Genomic DNA, 22,034 nt, shown 5'->3' with positions numbered 1-22,034 from the left:
TTGTTAAGTTTGAATTGAGTGGGTTCAAAGATTGTGATTCTTAAATAAATTGTTTTAATCTCTTATTCTAAAGTGATTACTAATTGTTCGGATTTTTTATTCAGTGTTGTTGTTCTTATCAGGTTTAGAATTTGTATATGCCAGATACGTGACCTGCTTAATCTTGAAAAAAAAAATTATATTAGTATATTAATTTTTTTAATATATTCTAGAAAATCAGTATCTATAAATATATTTTGAAGACTCTAAAGAGAAAAAACACTCAAAATAAAACAAAAGAAAAAAAATCCAAATTTCTAATTATGTTTAGTCTTGCTTTAATTGTTGAGTATTGAAGGGATTTAATTAACCTTGGTCGGTTATGAGTTTGTATATACATCAAAGTTGAATTAAATTTGTTTTTTTCTTCTTTTTTCTATTTTGGGTGCAGGTCAATATATATGTTGCTAATGGAAGCCAGCACTATAAGAATGACTTGTAGAAAATTACAATCACTGAATAATACACTAATATTTTAAAAAGAAAAAAAAAAAGGAAGGTGCAATAACCACCATATTTTTGACAATGAAGATCTTTGACAAGTCCTTATATATACATGACAATGCCATGTTGCTTATTGCCTAATATGCCACACATCATAACCCACTAAATAATGTGTTCTCATAAGAGGAAACTTATTGCCTTCATTTTCTAACACAGTGGCAACACTAAGGATATAGAGTATGAAAACATGAAAAGTGTTACTCATATTTCTAACCTAATTCTTTTAATACTTGAAATTTTGTGGAGTTTTTAATGACTACCTATTAGATAGTGTGTTTACTAACACTTGTTAAAATGAAATACCTGGTATACACTCTTTCCTAAAAGTCTCAATGTAATCCCTATATTTGTTATTTTATTTCAATTTGGTCCCAATTTTGTTAAAACGGAATCAACTTTATCTTGTATCAAATCTAAATTTTATATAAATTTTACAATGGTATTTTTATTATAGTTGATATTTTTAACAAAATTAAATTTATTTAAATATATATTTTGCACTAATATTTATTTAAATTTTATTTTAAATATTTATATATCCATAATTTATAGATAAATGTTAGAGTTGCTTTAAAAATAAAAATTTTATAAATTCAAATATAAAATTAAAAAAAAAAATTATAACAATTCTAACATTTGTACAAAATATACATTTAAATAAATTTAATTTTGTTAAAAATATCAACTATAATAAAAATACCATTGTAAAATTTATATAAAATTTAAATTTGATACAAGATGAAATTGATTCAGTTTTAACAAAATTGGGACCAAATTGAGACAAAATAACAAATATAGGACTACATTGAGACTTTTCACATCTAATAGTGACACGTGGCACTGTCACTGTCACATCACACTGTCTCTGCCACGTGGCACAATGTCAGATTGACACGTGGCAATTTTAATTTTTTTTAAAAAAAATTATAAAAAAAATAAAAATTAAAAAAAATTAAAAAAAAAGTCAAAAAAACCACGTGCTGACACGTGGCACATAATTAGCACCGTTATTGGTCAACTAACGGAAAGGAACTAATTGTAACGAATTTTCTAAAATAGGGACTCAATTGAGTCAAATAAAAATGGGAGACCTACTTGATATTTCGCTAAAAAATGGAGACCTATGGAATGATTTAACCAATTTTAAAATAATAGCTAAGAAGGTATTGCATTATTTTAAAATAATAAGTCTAAAAATTCAAATCTTGCATGAAATAATGTTTAAAAGAGTTATTAAAATGTTCGGAATTACACAAAGAAAACATTTTATTAAACAAAGGAAAAGTATCGTGAAAGACAAAGAGAACAGAAGATCGATCTGTAGGATTCTGAAGGTTGGATTGTGTGATTTTTGAAGAAAAAAAGCATAAAGAAGATTTTTGAGAATGTGATGAAGATGGTGTCACAGACAGATTCAGATTCTGCAGCAATGGCATATCAACACACATGCATGTGCTGCTTTATCATAAATTATTTTATAAAAAAAATCCTAACTTTGATATAAGTTGGTTGATGTTTCGAATTTACCTTTCTTATTAAAAATAATTAGTTAATTTACTAATGAGTATTTTCAATCAGTTTTTTATTTATTTATTATGTTTTTAATTTATTAAGTACTGTATTTGGATTTTTTACATTTGTATAGATTTTTTATTATTTAATTTTTTTAAATGTAGTTGTTATTTAATTTGTCATCTTAAAGAAAAATATGAAAATTTAAGAATTAATATAAAAAATATTACTGTCATAACCAAATTATAATACGTTCAATTATAATAAATATATATTTAAAAGGTAAGAAAAAAAGTTCTGCAGATGAAAATGGTATATTTTTCACAATATATGGTTGGATTAAGTTGACAATCAAATAAGGTGAGAGCAAGTTTACCGTATCATATCCATTTTTAAGTAAAAATTTATTTTTCAAAATTAAAGGACACAAGAAAAGATATCACATAAGAGTTGTATAAAATATAATTTGTTTTAAACTTAGATAAGAATTTGTGGTGCACTGTAAAATTTTAATCCCATGCATACAAAGTTATATTCTACAGTATTTTTATAAACTTCTTCCGTTATAAAATACAAATTTATACTTCTTCAGCATTATGAAAAAGATTTCAAAATTTCATTTAACTTAAACAAAGTGGAAATTCAATAAGATATTATTATTTTTTTCAATAGAAATAATGAGCATTTTAACAAATATAATATTTAAATATAAAAGTAATACTAATTCAAAATGATTTTGATCACAAGTCAATTATTATTATTTTTTTTTTTGGCCATGGCAAAAAGTGGAAGCGGAAGAAATGACGTGATTTGTCTGGCAAAAGTCCTAATCCTAAAGATTTATTAAAGAATACCAACGTTTTACATCTTCAAATCCCTCTTAAGGTGTCAATTTGTATCAATGATAAAAAGTTCTGCTTTTTCAAACAATCAATTTATTAATTTATTAAAAATTAAATATGATTTTGACTAAATTAATCTAAAATTATAAAAATCTAATTTTTACTATAAAAATTAAGGATCAAAATTTATTATTTTATTCATTTAAAAGATATTCATGCTAGGAACGGAACTAATTATAATATTTCTAAAAATTTATTAATCAGTAATTATAATTAAGAAAATTCATAGTATAAAAGGTAATATATATATATATATATATATATATATATATATATATATATATGCTTACAGCCGTTATATGTTTGTCCGATCGTTTACTTTAAAAAAAATCATGTTTTATTTTTGGAATAAATAAAATATTTACTTTTAAAATAAAAGATAAGGGATTAAATATATTTTTATTTCTCAAGTTTTAGTAAATTTTGAAATTAATCTCTTTTTGAAATTTTAAATCAATTTAGTCATTTATTTATAAAAATGCGTGAATTTAATTATTTTTATCAAATTTTGTTAAGTTTATTTAACATTTTAAACCTATTTTATGATAATATTTTAATTAACATTAAAGTTAAAATGTGTCAAACAGTGTAAATAATTCAAATACTATCATGAAATGCGCTTGATACATTAAATCAACTCAACAAAATTTAGTTAAAATGACTAGATTTACGTATTTTAGAAATGAATAACTAAATTAATTAAAATTTTTAAAAATGAACTAATTCTAAATTTTATTAGAGAAAAATATATTTAATCCAAATTTAAAAAACCTTAAATTTAGTCTTCAATAATATATAAAGTAAAAGAAAGAGAAACACAATATAACTTGCCGACAAGGTCATATAGTCCAAGAGCGTGAGGGTGCATGCTCATACATTTATTTTATTTTGTCAGACATTGCAAATTGCGACCCAACCTTCTTATATTAACTGTAACACTCAACATATCCTTTCCTTTCACACTATCTTCCTGTTGGGAATAGTCCAAGTGTGAGTCAAAAAGTCCCACATTGGATAGAAAAGACAAAGTTAAACACTATATAAGAATAAAGACCCATAACAACATTGCCTTAAGGTTTTGGTGTAAAAGTGGTGTCTAAGGTCTTATATGTGTAAGACTAATGTTATATAACCATATAGAACCATAATCTCCCAATAACCATATGCCATGACCATGACTATAAACCATATATGAAAAAATATAACCTATCAGTGGTATCAGAGCCGATGGTTCGGAGTGACTGACCGCATAACCATAACCAAAGGGGTCACTCATACACACCTGAAGGGAAATATACCATATGAAAAAAAGAAAAAAACAAGGGACTCACCCTTGAGGGGAGATGTTGGGAATAGTCCAAGTGTGAGTCAAAAAGTCCCACATTGGATAGAAAAGACAAAGTTAAACACTATATAAGAATAAAGACCCATAACAACATTGCCTTAAGGTTTTGGTGTAAAAGTGGTGTCTAAGGTCTTATATGTGTAAGACTAATGTTATATAACCATATAGAACCATAATCTCCCAATAACCATATGCCATGACCATGACTATAAACCATATATGAAAAAATATAACCTATCACTTCCTAACAAAACTCGGTTTGTCGCATATATTTCGTGTTTTTTTAATTAAAATATCACAAATATTACTATTGATACGTAATTAAAAATTTATATTGAATAAAATTTCACAATACTCAAACATTTCCTTACCTGATAACATTTACGTTCTTTTCTATTTTAACGAGATAAAAAAATAGAAATTAAACTCAAATCATACCAGAAATGAACTAAAAAATATATTATAGTAATAAGAAAAAACCTTAATATAAATTAGAATCGTAAAATTTCTTACACCGTCCTTCTTTGATAAGATTAGAACGGTGTTCCATTTCGAGGGACATTTGATAAGATTATAACAGCAATTTGTGATAGAAAAAGAAGAGGAGTAAAGGTGACGGTGATTGATGTTAATCATAACATAGTAAACTAACTACTTGCGTTAAAGTCATTAATATTAAATTGTCAACGCTAATGAGATTTAATTAAGAAGTTGTTGTATTTAATTGAATTTGGGTTCAATCTACGATGGTTATACACTGAAAAGAGTATCAGTGTCTGGTTATGCAACGCATCTTTCAATATTCTTTTGTTATAAATTAACATTTCAAATCTCTTAATCGTTACGTTTGCCATGTTCAAGAAATTTTATTACATTTGTGACACAGATCAAACTCAGGTTTGAATCTTCTGTGCTGAATAATCTTTTCTCACAGCATTTTTATTTTTTTTCATTTTTCAGTTGTTGTGGAGTCATTGTCGTCAATGTAATTTTATGCAAATTATACAGTATAATTCGAAAATTTCATGATAAGCTTTTTAATCTTAATTTCAATCTCTTCTGGAAGGTGTCCCCAACGCCTTTCAAATCTGAATTGCGATGAAGTACTGTTGACGTTACCATGTGAGCATGAATGAATAAAAAGGAAAATTTTCTTCCTTTTTTCTTGTTCTATGACACATTTCCACTTGTGCCTGGTTGTACTTTTCCCATCACTGAAAAAAAGTTTTTAATATTATTTTCTGTTAAGTAAACCATAGTCAAAGGCATGAGTTATGAGAAGTTTTACTATTCTCTCTTCTCTTGTCCGTTTCCCACAACGCGTTTGATTCTTCATATCAACACTTGAAACTCTGAATTCGTTATCTTCACACATAGTGCTGGTGTTTCTGGGTCTCTCTCTTCCTCGTCCTCACATTTCCTTCACTTTTTGGGACAATTTCTTTCGCTTCTTCTTCTTCATTCTTTTCTTATTAATTACAGAGTTTGTCAGCTTCTAAATCAGATGAGAGAGATAGAGAGAATATAAATATAAGGTGGATCACCCAACCAATGGGTCTACAGCTGTCCCAGACAGACATGATGAAATCTTAGTTTACTTTAGTTGTCCATTTGAGCTAAGCATCATCCATTTAATGTAAGTGTCAATTTTTGTTTTGTTTAATGATAATGTTGTTCCTTGTAACTGACACCTTCTCATCGTGTGGGGCCACTGCCACATCTTGGTTATGATTCTGAGCTTTGTTTTTATCCATAATTGCGTTCTCTCATGCTAAACTAGGGTGTATTTATTAGCTTCTGCATTTGGGGTATGGTAAATGATTTGTTATGTTATTCCATTTTTTTGCTGTTTTTGTTGTTGACCATTTACTTCGTTGGTTGGTTAAATTGAACGTGATGATTTTCTGTCAGTTAAGATGTAACATTTGTGTCCTATGTTTGATGATGCGCTCTCGTCATTTACATTTTCATAAATTGCAACGTAAGTGTTTGATGAAAATGACACGGTTTTATTGGACTTGCCTTTTGGTTTGTGACGAAATTTCAACTAAGGGTGTTGTGTTTTATACTTTAATTATTATTTTCAGAAAATTGCGACGTGGTGTGAGGACCAGCAGTATAATTTTCCTTCTGCAAGTTGCGGTTGTGGATGAGTTGCTGAGATGTTCACACATTTTCTGTCCTTTTCTGTTTGGTTCCAATAAGGATCTTTCTCCTCCTCTTTCCGTATTCTTACCATAGCCTCATATTTAAATATTAACTGCCAATAGGGGCCAAATTTATGTTAGTGACTGATTCCATATTTAAGAGCTTGTGCTTCTAAAGTCCAGCATAACACGCTAGTGTCTTTCTGGGTTCTGTTGTGATCTTTTGACCTCAAACAATGAAGGCAAGGAGAGGAAAACGCTCTGAGGTAAGGCTTAACATTACCATGCTATGAAACTTGCTTTTTGGCTGGTACCTTGTTCTTAACAGAATTCCTCATTTCGTTTTATTGCAGGCATTCTGGCCTTCCATTGTGATGAAGAAATGGTTAAACATCAAGCCCAAGGTGAATGACTTCAGTGAAGATGAAGTGGACACTGAAACCGAGAGTGAAGATGATGGTATGTTTGAGTTTTACCTTATTCTTTTTTCTGTTTAGTTTGATAGTTTCCAATTTTTCCCATTTGCTTCTTTCAGCTTGCTCTCTTAGAGGCTCAAGAATGCGTGAAGATAAACCACCCCTTAGAACACAAGAGATTCCTTCCAAATTCTCAAGTCAAAGATCAGGCAATTCTCCGTTCCTTTTCAGCAATCTGGTTCTCTTTTGAAGATAAATGGAAAACGAAGAATGATTCCATTATAACTGGTTTTAACATTTTCTTTTCTCTTTTTAGACCTTTTGCCACGCTTGATAGAAATTTTTAACTGTAGCTTATTATGAAATTAAGAATATGAAATAACAACTTGGCTTGGCTTTCACAACTTTGCTTTTAACTGGACTCAAACTCGGTCAATGCCACACAACTTTTTGATGTTTCGGATGCAACTACGATTTGAAAAGAATTCCCTGGCAGAAGCAAAAGGTCGTCCAAAGCATATCAATGTGTTCAAAGAGAATTTTAAGTGAACCATCTTGTTTTATGAATTCAAATGATTGTTCTTATCACCTGACACCATTAGCCGTGATTTGATATTTGTAATTCAGATGCATCTAGTAAGGGCCAGAAGGCAAGACACAGAAGAGGAAAATCTGAAACTCTGCGAGCTCAGTACATAAACACAAAGGAAGTGAGGTGTGGAGCTAACCTGGTTATGCAGCATGACATTTAGACTTAAATTAAATTGAAGCACATCAATGAAAGGGATCTTAATTTTGATTACTGTTCAGGGTAACAATTGGTACATGGAATGTTGCTGGAAGACATCCCTCTCAGGATCTTGAAATTGATGACTGGCTCTGTACTGAAGACCCAGCTGATATTTACATTCTTGGGTGAGTACTGTGAGTTTCTGAAGTTGCCCGTGATTTATTATTATCTCTATTGAAAATCTTGTTTTGTTTACCAAATCTGCAGAAAACATCCTTGTACCTTCTGTTTGTACTTTTCAGAAAACATCCTTGTACCTTCTGCATGGTTTTCTGATAACTAAAGTCTTTGTGGGCTTTAACAGTTTTCAGGAGGTAGTTCCACTGAATGCCGGAAATGTGCTAGGAGCAGAAGATAATACACCCATTCAAAAATGGGAGGCAATCATTAGAAGATCTTTAAACAAATCTTCTGAGCCTGACAGTAAACACAAAAGCTACAGTGCCCCTCCTTCTCCAGTGTTAAGAACTTCTTCTGCAGCTGATCTCCTAGCAGATACTATAGACGTTGATAATCCAATTCCAATAGATATGATGATTGAGGAATTGGTAGGAACAGTAGAACATGACGAGGTGAAACAGCAAGAAGTGAAGAGCATAATTGAAATAGAGAATAACTTACAGTTGAGGAGAATATATGGCATTGATATTGACTGGCCTGAACGCTCATTAGATGCGATCCCCCAAATTGTTGATTCCAACTCAAAGTTGCGGAGAGTACTAAGCAGTTCAGCCAGAATTGGCTTTAACAGGACTGAAAGTACTTTGAAATATACTGTTGGATTGAAACGTTCACACCACAGTTCTGGAAACTTGGGCCTGCTGTGGGAAGAACAGCAAGTGATACCTGAAGTGGTTGATTCTGTCTCTGATTTGTTATCAGCTGAGGGTGATGATGCTTTCATTGAAATGGTGAACACGGAAGATGATAATGAACTAGGTACCATGAAATCTTGTGGAAATCCAAGGTATGTCAGGATTGTGAGCAAGCAAATGGTAGGGATATATGTATCTGTTTGGGTTCAGAGAAGGTTGAGAAGGCACATTAATAATTTGAAAGTTTCCCCAGTTGGAGTTGGTCTTATGGGCTACATGGGAAACAAGGTAAGACATGTTTCACACTGAATGTGACATCATTATGCAGACATATTTCAAAGCATTCTTAGCAATGAGGGGTAGCATTTCAAGTGTTACCTAGCAAAGTTTTATTTTTGTGATCACTAACCATCAGTGATTGTATTGTACCTACCTACACATTTGGACATGAGTGATGTGATGTGATGACACATTGTCACTGATGCAGGGATCAGTTTCGATTAGTATGTCTCTCTTCCAGTCACGTCTGTGCTTTGTTTGTTCCCATTTGACTTCTGGTCAGAAGGAAGGAGCTGAACATAGGAGAAACTCTGATGTTCATGAAATTCTGAGACGCACTTGCTTCTCACCTGCCTTTGATGCAGATCAACCACAAACAATCCCATCTCACGAGTAAGCTTCACTGTGTGATGATGAAACCTTTTTTCTTCTTTACAATTTCAGCAAAGTTTTCCTTAGAGATACTATGTTCATCGAGTGCTGTTGGTTGCTAACAGCCAGATTTTCTGGTTCGGGGATTTGAACTATCGTATCAATATGTTGGATGCTGAGGTTAGAAAATTGGTGGCTCTAAAGAAGTGGAATGAATTGATGAATTATGACCAGGTGAGACTTGTGCCTACAAAATATGCTTATTCTTAGTTTTAGCTTTTTATTTGAGCTTGAATGCCTTAGATAAATAGTAATTGGTTAAACTAATTTTGCAGCTAAGCAAAGAATTGCGTATTGGGCGTGTGTTTGATGGATGGAAAGAGGGGTCGATAAACTTCCCACCCACTTACAAGTATGAAATTAACTCTGATAGATATGTTGGTCAGAGCCCAAAAGAAGGTGAAAAAAGAAGATCTCCAGCATGGTAAGTGCAACACTGGATTATCAACCTAAGAATATTTTGTTGCTACATCACATATGTTATAAAAACCATTCAATAGGCAAAGTAGGGGGCAATATTTTAATCTGGGGTAAGATTATGCAGGTGTGATCGTATATTATGGCTAGGAAAAGGAATAAAACAACTACAATATGGCCGTGCAGAAATTAACCTCTCAGATCATAGACCAGTTAGTTCAGCCTTCTTGGTTGAAGTTGAAGTGTTTGATCATCGCAAGCTAAAAAGAGCTCTAAATTTCACTAGTGCAGCAGTGCACCCAGAGATCTTCCTTGATGAAGATGGAGAAATATAATCATATTAGAAATTCATTGAATTCAACTACAGTCGTATTAAATTCTGGTAAAATATAGTGTTTTACATTTTTTCCTTGCAACAATCCAATTTCTGACATGCTGTGTGGGATATTCTTTTGGATAGATATAGATTATACAGAAGAAAAAAAAAATACTTATACATGATTGTGCATTCAAAACAAATTTTGGGGTTTGCTTAATGCTATCAGGGTGTTGGAGTTTTGTGTTTGTATCATGATTTGGCTTGCATGTATGTGTTAACATGGATTTATTCTACTGCAGTGTGTTAGGAGCACTCTTCTCAAGTTAGCTCAGAAAGAAGAATCCATTGAGATTAACTGTGATATCAATCATTTTGCCAATCTAAATTGCATAGGAAGCCATTGAGATAGCTATAACAGTAAACTGTATATACTGATACAAAAAGATGATTTTGGAACCTTTTTTTCATCCCTAGTAAACAGTCATTATTTGATTTTAGCCTCATCAGTTGTGTTGTGTTCCATTATTTTATATTTTTGGACAATAAACATGGGATGGTGATTTTTTAACAGTGCACAAGTTCTGTATAACCTAGCATTGAACTTCAAGCATTAACGGGAAAGAGCCTTGGATGGTTTTGGTGTGATTGTTGCTAATTAAATTTTACCACTTTGCTTTTGTTCTTGTTGGCATTTTTGTTCCCCAATCACAAAAGTTGTCTCTTAAAATCCTCTTATGCTCTTACCTGCGCACTGCATCAAGTATGAAATAGTGAAAGTTCATTTGGTTAAAATCCATCAATGTCACACAACATATAAATTCGGAGAAATTAATTCCAAGCTATTCCATAAGTTTCATAGCAACATATTAAAAATAGGGAAAATGTTCCTTTTAATTTCAATTCACATTTCAAAACATTTACTACACTATTCAATCAACACAAAAATATTTACCAATTATTTCTACTTTTTATTTCTTAAGTAAAAGAATTGTCACCAAATACATTTAAAGAGTACTTAAGATTACTAGAGGAAGAGGTGAAAAGATTAGATTGTTGAAACATGAAGTAAATGAAATTCTTTATCACATATTTATATAGTTATAAGTTGTCAATAAATTCATCAAATGAATTTTTTTAATTGATAAACAAAGGAGTGAAAAAGAATTGAAAAGTTGAAATATATTAATATACTAGAAAATTCTTATTAGATATTTATGTCAACATAATTTAAGTTGATAATGTATAAATTAAATTTTATAAAATGGAAGCAGTAGGTAATTTGTTGAAAAATCATTACATTCTTATAAAATATGCATAACATTTTTTACCTAAAAAGTCATTTAAAATCAATTAACTAGACTCTACAATATTTGTGTTTTACTGTTTTTTCCTTTCCTTTGTATTAAGCTTTAAAATTTTCAATTATGTTTTTAAACACTTTGTTCCTTTGTAATACAAATGTTAAATAGATGAACAGAGTTTTGAAGCTTTTAAAAATTAAGATACCAAACACTAAAAATATCAAAACTTAAAAAAGGACTAGAACTAACATTTAGAAGATAAGAAAGTGTAACTATTGTTTTGCTCAGAAAATGATTCTGACTTCTTGTACAGACCATGAATATTGACTCTGCATACAAGTTAACTAAGAAAACTACATGCACCAGCATAAACTCTCCTAACACTCAATAATACAATATACAATTTGAATAGCTTCATGGAAAATTACCATCAAAACAAATAATATACAATTTCGTCCTTGTTCTTTTCCACATTTTCAAACCAACTTAGGGTGGATAATTCTCCCATGACAACACCTTCTGCTACCCAGTTAATATATACAATGCTCATAAAACAGAACAGAATTAAAAACAATAAACAGAAAGTCAAGTTGGTTGTATCAACTCTTGGTGGAACCAAAGCACCTGGCAAAATTCTCTTCCCTAATGTTGGTTTGAAAACGTAGAAGAAAACACCAACAAATTGTACAAGAAAACATTTTTATCAGAAGCTTCAGTTTAAGCACATACAGCAGCAACATACAGCACCAGCATTTCCCATTCCCATTTTTCATCATTTCCTTCGATGGAGAGTATGAAGATCGCACTCTTGTTGATGGGTATTTTGTTAAATGCTACAACTCTAAGTGGAGTGGAACTTCTTGCTCATGACTACTACAAGGAGAAGTGTCCCATAGCCGAAAACATCGTGAGACATAACGTGGAGGTGGCACTTTTGAAAGATCCTCGTTTGGCAGCTTCTCTACTTCGCTTACACTTCCATGATTGCTTTGTCATGGTAAGTAACCATCTTCCATTTCTCTCTTCTTTTGCTTGAGCTTTTCATCTCCACGATCAATGATTCTTTTTTTGTTGTCCATTTGTTGGATGTTGAATTGAAACAAGGGTTGTGATGCATCGGTGCTTCTGGACAGCGTGGAGGGCATGACAAGCGAAAAACTGGCAGGGCCAAATGTGAACTCTTTACGTGGGTTTGAGTTGATAGACAACATAAAGTATTTGCTGGAAGAGGAATGTCCCATCACTGTTTCATGTGCAGACATCCTTGCCATGGCTGCACGTGATGCAGTTCAACTGGTACATAAAAAGGAATGTCATTACTTATCAGACATGTATTGTTCTTCTGATTCACCATAGTTTCTGTTGTTGGCTTTTGCAGAGAGGAGGACCAAGATGGGAGGTGTTGCTAGGGAGAAAGGATTCTCTGGAGTCAAGTTTCACTGGAGCTAACCTTTTCATTCCTGCTCCAAATTCTTCTCTAGAGGTTCTCATAGATAACTTCAAGCAACAAGGCCTTGACACAGAAGACTTGGTAACTCTATCAGGTATATATATTATTTTGACAAACGGTAACTAAATTCAAACAATGAAATCAACTGAAAAATTAAGAGATTATGCAACTAATCAGGTGAACAAAAACCAGGTAGCCATACTATAGGAAGAGCAAGATGTTTAAACTTCAGGCAGAGGATATATGAAGAAGAAGATGAATATCACCATGGCAATGATCGGTACAAACGGTACACAACCTTCAGGAGAATCCTGCGGTCTATTTGCCCTGTTGAGGGAAGGGACAACAAATTTGCACCCCTTGATTTGCAGACCCCAAAAAGGTTTGACAACCAGTATTTTATAAACATTCTTGGAGGGAATGGATTGTTAGGTTCTGATAATGTTCTTATCAGCCAGGATTTGGATGGACAGATTACAGAGCATGTGTGGGCTTATGCATCCAATGAAAAACTTTTCTTTGCTTCATTTGCTAAATCTATGATTAAGATGGGAAATATCAATGTTCTTACAGGTGATGAAGGAGAAATTAGGAGGAATTGTAGATTTGTCAATGCCTAGTAGTAATGTATACTTGCTTATGATCTGTTATACACTAATTGAACTCAATCTCATTGCAGTTCCAATTCAGAATAGATTATAAATGAACTTCATCAAATAACAAATGAAGGAAACAAAATTTTGGTAATCACGCATGTCTTTTAAGATCAGAGTTGCAAGTGGGAAAATATTTCACTTTAATACACAAAAAGAATGATAATGATGAATTATTACAATAGTTGTATATCGTTTCATCAGACTCAAATTATGTTAATGCTGGTAAACATAAAGAAAAGTTAGAACAAAGAAATAAAAATAGGGCATCAGTTCTCCAAGGTGATAAAACATCAATGAATTTAATTCAGACGCAAATTACCCATTTTTTAAGATGAGATTCATCACATGCCCATTTCAAACAGCGGAAAAATCGTTTGATAAATTATTTAAAAATATGAATTAATATAAAAATAAAGAAAGAGAGAAAATAGAACGTGGCAATGACCGAGAGCCCACCGGAGACTCGCTTCCGACACCTGCATTTTGAACCTTTACTGAACCGTATACATACATGGCGATGCTATAACTTCGACAGGGAAGAAGGGTTGTGACATTTTATAGATACATATTAGGGTTTCGTAAGAGGAAGTTAGAATTTTGGTTGGGTTTTGAATGGGCCGTTGAGTATTACAGGCCCAATTCTATCTACCCAATAAAATAAAAGGATAATGTTTTTTAATATATTAATATCTTTGATTGATACCAAATTTTGCAAAGTAAATTACCATTCGATGCATTTTAATCCTTTTGATTATTATGAATACGTTATGAACAAGTATTTAAAAGAATTGACAAAAAATATTTTAACATAATTTTTTATACATTTAGTATATCGGGTGTTTTGTTTATTTTTATTCGCCATTTTACCTTTTTTCTTAAAGAGAGTTTAATTCCGTTGTTTGAAGGGGGTGAGCCAGTGATTGAAGTAATTCTGAAGTTATAAATATTAATGGACTTAATTATTAAAATTATGAAAATATCATTTTAGTATTTAAAATTATTAAAGATAATACTATATCCCTCGAGTTTGATTCACTTTAATTACGATTTTAAATTTGAAACATGACCAAACAATTATATCAAATATTCAGAAAGAGAATTTTAAAGACAATACTTACATATTAATGTTTTTTTTATAATTTGAAAGACTAAATTAACTGATATCCAGAATTAAGTCAACGTAAGACAAAATTTAAGTTCAGCTTCTTAAGTATTTTTGTATAAATAATTTTACCAAACACTAAATTACGATATCAATAATTGCCAACCAATCCTTTCAGTAGTTTTCCCGGTGTTCATCACCATTGGCTTGGTTCAGTTATCACTGTCAAGCGTGGGAGTTCAATAAAATTGGCATGAACTGAGAAGGAAAAGCTGGGTCCAATGTAAGGTAGACACTGATTGATCAAATTAACAACTCATTATTGCAAACTACTGCTAACATAACTATCATCATGAACTACGGGAAATAGTTCTTATATCAGAAACTGGAATGGTGTGTGTAGTAATCACCTAATGAAATAAGCCACCATACAACATTTCAGTTGCAGGAGAACTGTGATTTATACCCAGAAAACTAAACAATCACTTAGTAACAGTTCATAGCATTTTTTTGTCAAAATCAATTCAGATTTTCCTTGTTGAAGGACTACAACAACACACAGTTACTTTCAATTTTTCATGACGCCGCCGTAATCTTGAATCCACACCATGAATTATGAAGTGAAGGTCTCTTTCTCTCTATATATTACTAAATATAGCTTGGTCATAGACAGTTGCAAAAAAGATTACAAAGTATAGTTACACTGAACATTAATCAGTAATTGTTAAGAACAAACAAGAAAGAAAAGCTTGAGGTCGTATACAACATTGCAAGACAGGCAAACATTGAAAGCATAATAAAAAAAGTGGTAACAGCCAACAACCTTGACCTTGCTAAGAGGTAGCAGCCTTAATGGCTTTCTGCAACTCAGATTCCACGTCAGTGGCCACACTCTGCGATTTATTTGGCTGCACTTTTTTCTCATCCTCTTGTCTTCCACTCTTGTAGCTTCTTCTACGCTGCGACTCCTCAGAAGAGGTTTTACTCACTCTGTTTGGTTGCAGCACCACTTCTTTTCTGGCGGTGGAAATTCCCATTTTCATCTCATCCAGAGCATTTTTCATCTCCCTATTTTCCCTCTCCACGTTCTCCAAATCTCTCCCCATCCAAAAACACATTTCCTTCAACACCTGCAAATCAACTTCAGAACCGACCCTTTTCTTCTGACTATTATCATTGTTATTATTCTCTTTCCCATCCTCAACCCTCTCTAACCCTATCTTATTCACGGTTAAGCTCGGCATTTTGGAACCGAAATTCCGGGGAAAATTCACCCCCCATCGGAAGTTCAAGAAGAAACCTTTCGTAACAGGCACCACCGTCCGAGCCATAACCCTAATTCCAGGAGAGAGAGCGTGTTTCCCATCGTTGTTAGAGTTTTCCAAGACGTTAGGGTGTGATTGGTCTCTGTTATCGCACGGTTCCAATTTCAGATTCTGCCAACCCGAGGAAGACTCGTCGGACACAATTTGAGGTGTGGGAGGGAGAGGAGAAGGGGGTGGTGGGGTGTCGGAGAAAACGGTTTTGTGGAGAGAGAAGTGGCCGAATTGGGGTTTGAATTGGAGAGAGAAAAAAGGGGTTGGGGTTGGGGAGAGGGAGAAGTTAGCGGAGAAGACGAGAGGGGAGTGGGCCGGGGAGCCCAACAGGCCCAGGCCCGACTTGAGGGAGAGGGAGAAGGGTTGAGAGGCGGTGGGCGTGTAAGAGACTCTGAGGGACGGGCCTGATGTGAAGTTTGAGGAGAGTGAGAAGGAAAACTCGGAAACGGAGTTGGTGGCGGTGGTGGCGGTGACGGCGGAAAGAAAGGGGTTGTTGAGTATAGTAATGGGTACCTTGGCCGTCATGATTTGTGCGCTGTGTTGGTGGTGGTTTTCATCACCCTGGAACTTCAAGGACAGCTTCATGTGAGTGCTGGGGTGTGTTGCTGCAACCACCGTGCTATGAAAGATACAGAAGATGACGACGACCAACGAACTCGTCTTTGGGCCAAACACTAATCTTTGGCTTTCTTTTATCAACAATTTAATTACTGTTTTTTTCTTTCGAGGAATCAATAACTGAAATTTACTCTGTTTCACTTCAAAATAATCTACTATGATACATCATGTTACTAAAAATTCGAATTTCGGGCTTACAATTATGCAATTGTGATATATATTTTAGTAAATTTGTATACATTTTATTCATTCTACTGGATAAACTCTTCATTACACGTTCTCATATTTTTCGGATGGTGTTCAAATATATCTAAAACTTTATTTTTTTTATATTACAGAAACCTTCAGATATTTTTATATATATTTTTTTAAAATTTTAAATAAAATTATTTAAAAATAAATTCTTAAAAAGAAAAATTTTGATCAAAATAATAATTTTTAAAAACATTTAAAATTAATTATTCATTAAATATAATGTAAATAAATTTGATGTTCTAAAATGTAAATTTAAAAAGTTTCATCAAAATATAAATTTTGAAAAATTAGTATTTTGAAAAGTAAATTTAATTTCATAAATCTAAATAAAAAACAAAAATTATATAAAGTTAAATTTTAAACAAATTTTTAATAATTAATATTTTTTAAAATATTTTATTTTAATGACTTAAATATTTTAAAAAAAAGTTAGGCTCAATTAATTTTGAGTCTTTCAAATATTTAGAGTTCTCGGCCGAGTTACTATTAAATTTTTGTTCAATTAAGTATTTGCGGTTTGATTTTTTTATCAACTATATAATATGACACTAATATTGCATGTCAAGATTTTCAAGGTTTGTTATATACCGGTTAGTTAAGCAACATGGTGATGTTGTTAATGTCAATCTTGTTAGTATTTGTTTAAATAATGATATCAACATAAACAATAAGGTACTAACAATGTGATATTTTTGATGTTTAAGAAAAAGGGAAGGATTATATTAGATATGTTAGAAATATGGAAGGAAGGAAGAAAGTTATTCGTACCATGTTCTCCAAAAGGTGTATAAAGAGCATAGTAGCTTGTAAATTTTGCTGGACTAATGATAGATAAATCAAGTGAAGGTTATATGTAAACTTCTTCATCAAGATCATCATGAGAAAGAGCGTTCTTAACATCAAGTTCTTTGAGAATCCATTGGTTTGAAGCATCAACAAATAATAAATGAATGACGATAAATTTTGTTACTAGGACAAACGTGTTCAGGTAATCCAAATCTTTCGGTCTATACGAGCTTTGAAACAATCAACTGCATCCAAACACTTTGTTTTATTTTGTAGATTCATTTGTAATCTATAATTATTTTGTCAAGAAAAAGAAAAAGGTATATGAAGATCCAAAAATGATTAGTATTTAAGGATTGTAGCTCATCATCTATGGCTTGTATCCATTTGGGATATTTGGAAGCCTCAAAGTAGTTGCGTGACTAGGTAAAAATAGAAATCCATAGGATAGTGTATTTAAAATTTGAAGATAAATTATCATGTAAAATGTTTTTGCAAATGATATTTTACCGCAATGTTTTGTGTAAAAGTCTCGTAAGTACGTGGGTGTTTGTTTTCTACAGGTAGACCTTCTAAGAGAAGTTTGAATAGTTTCAATAATATCACGATGACGAAAATTTCCTCAAAGATTTAACCTACATAATCGTTTTTAAATTTGTAATTGTTTTTCTTTTAAATTTTTATGAAATTTAAAAATAATTTCCATTAAATAAAACAAATCCTTGAAAGAAAAAGTTTGTCATAATCACAATATAAGATAATTCAATATAGGATAGTTGTCTTATAACACCCCTCTTAATCAAGAGGGCCGTGTCAAGTCAGCAGCCCAATACACCTCAACCCCTCACCCCTCAGGCCACACAAGGACCACCAGGTAGGTTGTTGCCAGTCAGGGTCGAACCCCAGACCTGACCTTTAACACCCTCTCAACAAGAGAGATGTCACCAGTTGTGCTAAAATGTGAGAACCCTCTTTTATTTTTTCCCCCTTTCTAAGAACATTCTCTGCCAACACACAAGGAGATTATACTCCACTCACCTACACCTCTCTACTTCACAATTCTCCTCCTTCTCTCTAACCACCAAAGAAGTTCAGATTCCTAAATTCAATCCCTAAATTTGTTTTCATTCTTTCAGCAACAGCAACACAACCTGAGATCACCACAGAACCTCCTCCCCAAGCTGTTCGATCCATCCTTACGCGTAAGTCGAATTTCAATTTCCTCAGTTCACCTTCCTTCTTTCTGATTTTAGGGTCTTTAAGTGGTTGGGTCGAAATTTGGGAATAAACTCATGTCTAGAATTCCCTTTCAGCTCCTTAAGTGTTGAAGTGGTACCATTCTTCTGTTGAGAGCTGATCTTGCTTGGGCTTTGTTGTGGGAAGGTAAGGGAAGCTAACCCTTTCTTTAAGGTTTCTAGAAAATCCGTGAAAAAAAGCTTGAATTGCATGTTTGATTTATGGATTTGGTGTTTGAAATTGTGTGAATTGATGAGTATTTGATTGGTGCTAAAGGGAAACTGGCTTGCTGCATGAAGGAACAGGTTCGTGACCTGATATTTTCGCCTAGGCGAGTACCGCTCGCCTGAGCGAAAATACCAGGAAAACGCACCTCTGTTCATGTGCGAAGCCTCGCCTAGGCGAGCTGGGGTCGCCTGAGCGAGATCACGATCTCACCTGAGCGAACCAGCCTAGCCAGAGCGAGGGTTCGCCCAGTTTTCTATTTTTGCCACTGTTGGTGTCTCGCCTAGGCGAGACTGACTCGCCTGAGCGAGATAACCTCTCGCCTAGGCTAGACTTTCTAGCCTAAGCGAGGGGCACTGCAGTAGTAGTGTTTCAAAATCTGTTTCCTTGGTACAAATATATATTTTAAAGCATCGTTGTGCAATTTAGACTCCGTATGATTGGAATGTTACCATTGATGTATAGAATGATTTAATTGGATGAATGTAAGTATGAAGAGATGAAGTTTGGATGGAATTTCAAGGGAAATTCGAGTAGGAATTTTAAGTGTGTGTAAGGATGTAAGGAATCTATAATGGTTGGTATCCTGAAACTCCAATAATCATTCAAGCTCAGGTAGAGTAGAATGGATTATGTCGTGAGGAGTAGCAGGAGGTCCTCGTCGTCGGACTCGATCAAGTCTTAGACGTGGAGGGGACTTACCCTAGGAACGGTCGGGTGAATACCCCATGTGTCCAGACTCTGCAGAGTCTGGGAACCGTTACAGGTGCAAGCCACCAAGAGCTCTAACGTCACTTACACAATCTGGATATCGAGTCTAGGATTTTTGGTTGAATTACATGCTATAAATGACAATTTAAGTTGTGAAGTGCATTGATATTTGTTCTCTTTCAGTTAGCTTACCCTTCCTGTTATGTGTTTGCTTTTGCATATTACCCCTTTGCAATGATCACCTATGTTTGGTGGGAGCAGAGCGGAAACCAGATGGAGACGCTTCCTCTTGAGCAGAAGTTGGAGTTTGGCAAGGAGTGCCACTATAGTTAGACTCTCACTGTATATTTTTGAGGATCTTGGGGGTAGTCTAGCATCCCTTACATCCACTCTTACCTGATGTATATGTGTTCATAGATGTATCCGTGTGGAGGACTGTACTGGATATGTTTATTCTACGTTTGCGTGTTTGCTCCTACTATCTGCTATGTTTGATCATAAATCTAATGTTTTGTTTGATAGTATGGAAAAACTATTAAATGGGATGTTACATTTTTGGTATCAGAGCAGTAGTTCCTTTAGGGTCTGTAGGTGTGAGCTTGCCTAGTTTCTGTTGCGTGTTTCTTATAGTGTTTTGGTACTTTTGTGGCGCTTGTTAGATAAACTGATGACTCTCTCTCTCTCTCTCTCTCTCTTTGTGTCGTCAGAACTATGGCACCTAGACCTCCTCCTCCTCCTATTCCTAACCCGGATAGCTCTCACTTGGTGGGGACTATTGAGGCGATGTTGGCAGCCATGTAACAACATAATGCTAACATGGTGAACCAACACAACTTGGCCTTGCAGCAGATGGAGTCTGCTAGACTCGCAGCAGAGACCACCCAACAGAGGCACTTGGAAGCCTTACATCAGCTAGGGGAGAATAGATCTGCGGCTGGATCTTCCCAAGCTCCACCACCACGAGTGCAAGAGTGGAGTTTGGAGGACTTTCTCAAGCATCATCCTTCCCGCTTTGACGGCAAGACCACTCCCGACGAGGCAAATCAGTGGATGCGAGATATGGAGAGGATTTTTGAGGCCAAAAGATGCCCATCAGAGAGTAGACTGGCCTATTCTGAGTACTTGCTAGCCGGGGAGGCTGTTCATTGGTGGTCTAACATGAAGATGATGTTAGAAGACAGTAGGGAGACCATCACTTGGGAGCTATTCAAGAAGAAGTTCTATGCTGAGTACTTCCCAGACAGTGTGAGGTATGCCAAGGAAGTGGAGTTTTTACAGTTGATGCAAGGGGAGATGTCCGTATCCGAGTACGCAGAAAGGTTCAAGCACTTGGGCAGATTCCACACCTTGAGGATGGCAGAAGACTGGCAGTGTAGGAAGTTTGAGAATGGGTTGAGAGGTGATCTCAAACTCATGGTGGCTCCACTCTCTATAAAGGAGTTCCCCGCTTTGGTAGAAAAAGCAAGAGTAATGGAGAAGCTGAAAGCGGAAGTCGAGGCTCAGCAGCGGTCTCAACAGAAGGTGGGAGGACCATCTGGGTCCACGAGCCGACAGGATGATAGGAGAAAACCCTACTCTAGACCTCCGCCTCAGGGGCCCAGGAGATTCTCACCACAGCCACATCATTCTCCTCAGCATCAGTCCCCTCAGCACCTTTCTTCCCGACCTCGGTGTTTTCAGTGCGGAGGGCCCCACATGAGGAGCGCTTGTCCTCAGCTTGGTAGTAGGCGGACGTGTTATAAATGTGGCCAGGAAGGTCACATTATCAGGGATTGTCCCACTGGCAGGAGCACAATGCCAAGACTTTCGACACAGTCACAGCCACAACAGACACGAGGAAGTACTAGACCTCAGGCAGCTGGCCGAGTGTATGCCATGACGGGCACAGAGGCGAACCGGGCAGGTAACCTCGTCTTTGGGTCTTGCATGATTGATGGTAGGAGCCTATGTGTACTATACGATTCAGGAGCGACACACTCTTTTGTGTCGGAGTCTATAGTGTTGGAGTTGAGTCTTCCGGCGAAGGAGCTCCAGTTTGACTTGGTGGTATCCACACCTGCTTCTGGGTTGATCAGAACCTCAATCGTGTGTGCTAGGTGCAGGGTTGAGGTTGAGGGACGCCAATACCGGGTAAATCTGATTTGTTTACCTTTGGAGGGCTTAGATGTGATCTTGGGAATGGATTGGCTATCTGCTAATCACATTCTTATCGATTGCAAGGAGAAGAGGGTGATGTTTCCCAGCTCAGAGGATGAGGTTGTGTTGATGTCCTCACAGCAGGTGGATCAAGCCATCCAAGAGGGATCTCAGTGTTTCTTGATTCTAACTCAACTATCTGTTGAGAAGGAGGGCGGACACCTTGAGACGGCAGTGGTGAGGGAATTCTCTGATGTTTTCCCTGATGAGGTACCCGGCTTGCCCCCATCCAGAGAAATCGAGTTCTCTATTGATCTGGTACCTG

At 34.5% G+C, this 22,034-nt stretch overlaps 3 protein-coding genes and 1 non-coding gene across 7 annotated transcripts; 2 read left to right on the top strand and 2 right to left on the bottom strand.

Annotated features, from left to right (window-relative positions):
- Positions 1-5,561: 5,561 nt before the first annotated feature.
- LOC114169790 (type I inositol polyphosphate 5-phosphatase 2-like) lies at positions 5,562-10,594 on the top strand. 3 transcript variants are annotated; one of them, XM_028055098.1, is made up of 12 exons: positions 5,562-5,938; positions 6,390-6,715; positions 6,803-6,908; positions 6,985-7,074; positions 7,493-7,580; positions 7,676-7,780; positions 7,960-8,758; positions 8,958-9,142; positions 9,247-9,355; positions 9,457-9,605; positions 9,726-9,980; positions 10,217-10,594. In XM_028055098.1, the coding sequence occupies exons 2-11, from the start codon at positions 6,686-6,688 to the stop codon at positions 9,931-9,933; spliced, it is 1,869 nt and encodes a 622-aa protein (XP_027910899.1). In that variant the 5' UTR covers positions 5,562-5,938; positions 6,390-6,685; the 3' UTR covers positions 9,934-9,980; positions 10,217-10,594. The 3 variants fall into 3 exon arrangements, with proteins under 3 accessions (XP_027910899.1, XP_027910907.1, XP_027910915.1); XM_028055106.1 differs by lacking the exon at positions 5,562-5,938 and adding an exon at positions 6,154-6,283; XM_028055114.1 differs by lacking the exons at positions 5,562-5,938; positions 6,390-6,715; positions 6,803-6,908; positions 6,985-7,074 and adding an exon at positions 7,115-7,370.
- A 1,029-nt stretch (positions 10,595-11,623) lies between these two features.
- Positions 11,624-13,320, top strand: LOC114169807 (peroxidase 20). 2 transcript variants are annotated; one of them, XM_028055134.1, is made up of 4 exons: positions 11,624-12,215; positions 12,323-12,514; positions 12,597-12,762; positions 12,861-13,320. In XM_028055134.1, the coding sequence occupies exons 1-4, from the start codon at positions 12,003-12,005 to the stop codon at positions 13,286-13,288; spliced, it is 999 nt and encodes a 332-aa protein (XP_027910935.1). In that variant the 5' UTR covers positions 11,624-12,002; the 3' UTR covers positions 13,289-13,320. The 2 variants fall into 2 exon arrangements, with proteins under 2 accessions (XP_027910935.1, XP_027910927.1); XM_028055126.1 differs by having other exon boundaries at positions 12,846-13,320.
- Positions 13,321-13,582: 262 nt separating this feature from the next.
- Positions 13,583-13,678, bottom strand: LOC114174773. Its single transcript, XR_003602735.1, has one exon. It is a non-coding gene; the product is annotated as a small nucleolar RNA Z101 (small nucleolar RNA).
- A 1,361-nt stretch (positions 13,679-15,039) lies between these two features.
- Positions 15,040-16,462, bottom strand: LOC114166972. Its single transcript, XM_028051855.1, has one exon. The coding sequence runs from the start codon at positions 16,325-16,327 to the stop codon at positions 15,260-15,262; it is 1,068 nt and encodes a 355-aa protein (XP_027907656.1). The 5' UTR covers positions 16,328-16,462; the 3' UTR covers positions 15,040-15,259.
- Between the last annotated feature and the right edge of the window lie 5,572 nt (positions 16,463-22,034).

The sequence above is a fragment of the Vigna unguiculata genome, chromosome 2 (assembly GCF_004118075.2).
Source record: "Vigna unguiculata cultivar IT97K-499-35 chromosome 2, ASM411807v1, whole genome shotgun sequence".
NCBI lineage: Eukaryota > Viridiplantae > Streptophyta > Magnoliopsida > Fabales > Fabaceae > Vigna > Vigna unguiculata.
Note: the sequence above shows the minus strand (reverse complement) of the source record. Positions and strands in the feature narration are given on the sequence as shown.